This window comes from Sinocyclocheilus anshuiensis, unplaced genomic scaffold (genome assembly GCF_001515605.1).
Source record: "Sinocyclocheilus anshuiensis isolate Anshui unplaced genomic scaffold, SAMN03320099.WGS_v1.1 scaffold1433, whole genome shotgun sequence".
Lineage (NCBI taxonomy): Eukaryota > Metazoa > Chordata > Actinopteri > Cypriniformes > Cyprinidae > Sinocyclocheilus > Sinocyclocheilus anshuiensis.
This window is the reverse complement of record NW_015549681.1, coordinates 376,742-381,159: the sequence shown is the minus strand read 5'-3', so window position 1 is coordinate 381,159 and position 4,418 is coordinate 376,742. Positions and strand designations below refer to the sequence as shown.

General features: G+C 29.5%; 1 protein-coding gene across 1 annotated transcript in view; it reads left to right on the top strand.

The window, feature by feature from the left end:
• Positions 1 to 4,418, top strand: part of LOC107660387 (neurocan core protein-like) — a 72,915-nt gene that overhangs the window by 33,486 nt on the left and 35,011 nt on the right. The window contains exons 5-6 of the mRNA XM_016449668.1: positions 1,040 to 1,167; positions 2,363 to 2,644. Coding sequence (XP_016305154.1) covers positions 1,040 to 1,167; positions 2,363 to 2,644 — 410 coding nt within the window. The remainder of the gene's footprint in view (positions 1 to 1,039; positions 1,168 to 2,362; positions 2,645 to 4,418) is intronic.

The window sequence follows — 4,418 nt, the reverse complement described above, 5'->3', positions numbered from 1 at the left end:
GTGGCCCTTGGCTTGGTATTGTTGGCAGAATTCGGCCCTCGGCGAAAACTAATTGAGGAACCCTGGTCTAGAGAGTGTAATAGAATGTTAAAACAAATTATATTTGTTTTTTTACAAACTGAGGCAAACTTGATTGTAACCCAGAACACAATTTTAACGAGTAATAATTAAAATAATCATTTAATATAAGAATACCAATTCTGAAATAATAATTAATTAATATTATATTATACATGAATATTAATCTTTTATGAATGATGTTCTAGTTATGGGTCTGCACAAATTAAACTCAGTTTGTAAGGTTGTTCCTGAAGGTTTGCTTGAGCATTTGAAAATTATTAACATATTTATTTAGTGCATGATATACTTAATATTATATTATTTAGTATGTTTATTTATTTAGTAAATAATAAATATTAAATACATAATATTAATTCATAGATTTATGTAAATAAATAATATAAGAAATAAATACAATTATTATTATTTAATGTATTAATATTATACATTACACAATGAATATAACAATAATAATAATAGTAATAATTATTATTATTACTAATAATTTAAAATAAATTTAAGGTTAATTTTAAAAGAATTGTATAAATATTATGTATTAATATAATTTTTTTTTTGTAATGAGTCTACACACATGAAGCACATTTTGTGAGGTTCTTCTAGGTTAATTTTAAAAGAATTGTATAAATATTATGTATTAATATAATTTTTTTTTTGTAATGAGTTTACACACATGAAGCACATTTTGTGAGGTTCTTCTTGAAGGTCTGCTTCAGGCATTTGTGAACTTCACCAACACTGAAAGATATGCTGTGATTGCTATAGTATTAAACTCCAGCCGTGAGCAGACAGACACCCTTCACCTCCAGCTATTATAAGGATCCTGTTATAATATTGCGGTGAAATTATTTATTAGCGTTTCCATAACAACACAGATTTATTTACATACAGATATCTGGATTCAGCCAGTTCCCACAGTGCAGATGTTTCGTCTGATTTCACACCCGCCTCCTCTCCGCAGGTATCCCGTACAGAGACCCGAGCTCGGTTGCTATGGACACGCGGAGTTTTCTCAAGGCGTGAGGAATTATGGGAAACGGGACCCTTTGGAATTGTTTGACGTTTACTGTTTTGCCAATGACATGCAAGGTAAGATTCCGGAAAACATGGAACATGGAAAAATGGGATCAATCAAATGTTTCAAACCATAATGAACTGTTATATTAATAATAGTAGTAATATTCTGCTTGGTTGTGGATTGAAACGTTTAATTTAATTTAATTTAATTTAAAATTTTAATTATTATTATTGCTTTCAGGGTTACCAATGATTTTTCTCTAAATAAATAACAACAACAACAACAACAATAATAATAATAATTATTATTATTTGTTATATTAATTGTATATTATGTTTTTATTATGTTTTTATTATTTACTAAATAAATATGTAATTAAATAATATACTATTAATCATGCTATGTACTTAATAAATTTCATTTATTATTTATTTGTTTATTTATTTAGAGAAGAATCTGCAGTAGCCCTGAAAGCAATTCTTTTTCTTAAATCTGTCTAAAATTTTCAATATTCAATGATGCATTTTTCATAAAAAGTATAATAGATTATTATTATTATTATTTCTTCCAGGGTTACAGCTGATTTTTCAATAAATAAATAAATAAATATTATTATTATTTGTTACATTAATTGTATTTTATGTTTTAATGTTATGTATTCAGTATTTGTTATTTACTAAATAAATACATAAACTAAATAATACACTATTATGCATACAATGCACTAAATACATTTAAATTTAAAAATAGCGTAATGTATGATATTAATACATAATATGTAATTAAAGTAGTAAAATAATAACAATACATTTTATTTGATTATGTAAGTACAGAAAAATCGACAGTAATTCTGAAAGCAATTAGTAGTGATGAAAATTTGAACATTTTTCATAAAAAGTATCATATTTAGTATTTTATTAACTTTCTGACAAGTTACCAAAACTTCTATATTTTTTTTATGAACTATTACAGTAACATCACAGAAATGTATCTGGAGCTGTTAGTCACAACATATGAATTATTCATAACTGTTTTTAAAAAAATGCATTTTTAATCATTTACCAAAATTATCATGTTGTAATGTATGGATGAATAATGGTGAGACGCTTTCACGTGTAATAGAAATAAATGTAACGGGCTTTTGATGATGCTGTTTGATGCATGATGCTGTTTTGTAACATTTATTATAAACTCCCCAGTGTTGTGCCATGAATTCAGCTCCAGCCGAAGTGCAGTTGCAGCTGTTTCCGTCCTGTGTTTCTGCAGGTGAAGTGTTTCCCGCCGATGTTCCTGACCGACTGACTCACGTCGAAGCCTCGGCTCACTGCGCGTCTCTGGGCGGCCGGCTGGCGACCGTCGGTCAGCTCTATCTGGCCTGGAGCTCTGGGCTGGACCACTGCGAGCCGGCCTGGCTGTCTGACGGGAGCGTGAGGTTTTCCGTCAGCTCGCTGAGCTCGGACTGTCCCGCTGGAGAACCAGGCGTCCGAACGGTTTCACCGACAGAACTGAACAACGGGAGCACGCGGTTCGATGCTTTCTGCTATCGAGGTATGCATCGCCGTGTTACGCAGTCGTGCATTACAGAAGCCATTATTATTTTGTTTTGTTTTTTTTATCTAGCCCATGCAATAGGGATTTGATCATGCTTAATCATGCTTTAGTGTGAACCATAATGTTGCAACAAAAATAAATACTCAATTCATCAGAAGCTCTTGTTTTACATGGCCATATTCTACCGGCTTGTAACATTTTAGTCCACTTATAATTGTAGTCATGGTTTTCGTGTGAAAAATAGTCATAATTTAATTTTCCAGGTCCATTGTTCACCCTCTCTTTAGAATGAAACAGGCTGTTTTTGCTGCTGTACCTTTAAGAGTTCGGTATTTAAATGACTTTGCAAACATTGTTTTGATTTATATTTAAATCTTGTTGTTTTAATATGTCACTATGGTGATGTTACAACTTGTTAGTGTAATGCTCTATTAATAAATAATAATATTAATAATAACAACAACAACAATAATAATAATAATATTTAATATTATTATGTGTGCATTGATATTATTTATTAAATACTTTTTTACTAATAAATAAATATACTAAATCATATTCTATTAAGTATACTATGTACTAAATAAATACATAATTTAACATATAATTAAAATATCATAATAATTAAAAAAACAAATTATTTAAAAATTGGTAATAACCCAGAAAGCAAGTAAATCTGATGCCTCTCATTTTTCTTAAATTATTATTATTATTATTGTAATTAATTTAGTTTTTTTCACCCTCACTTTAGAAATAATTAAATGATTAAATATTTATTTTAAATTATTTATTTACTAAATAAGTAAATATAATAAAACTATTCTATTAAATATACTATGCAATAAAAAAAATATATACTGTATATATAATTAAAACAACAACAATAATAATAATTGTATTTATTGTAGTTTATTTATTTATTAATCATTTACATAATGTAAATGTCTTATGCCCTTAAGTTAAATTGGGTTGAAAACTAAACAGAAATCAGTAGTATTTTCCAACAAAAGTGTTTATATGAATTTATAGCTGTCATTATATTAAATATAAAACATATATAAATACATTTGACACATATTCTACTGTACAAAAGTTTGGTGTCATGATTAAAAAAAAAAAAATAATACATGAATTTAGCAAGGAAGCATTAAATTGATCAGAAGTGAAAGTAAATACATTTATAATGTAAATATTATGATTTGAGATGTTCAGCATACTGCACAATATCTACAGTATACTGCATACTATTTTTTAATGACTTCAGTGTTGCACTTTTAAAGGGGTGGTTGATTGCGATTTCACTTTTTTAATGTTAGTGTGTAATGTTGCTGTTTAATCATAAACAATATCTGCAAAGTTACGGCGCTGAAAGTTCAATGCAAACGGAGATATCGTCTTTTAAAATTCTGGCAGTTTAATGCCTACAAAAATGACTGGTAAGGGACTACAACGAGTTACTTCCCGGGTCCGTTACGTCAAGAACCCAGAATTTTACATAAACCCCGCCCCCGGGAAAAGGCAGCTAAGGGGGCGAGGCCAATGCTGCGCTGCTTTAGAGAAGAGGAAGAGAAAACTAGGGGTGCACGTAAAAATCTATTCATATGTGAATCGCAATTCTGTCTTCTAACGATTCTAATGGATTCACAGGTTTCAAAATCAATGTTCTAAAGCAGTGTTTTTTATCCTGTTCCTGGCCTCGCCCTGCTCTGCACACGCTCTGCATCTCTCTCTCTCTCTCTCATTCAGATCATCAGCTCAGTGAATACACTTA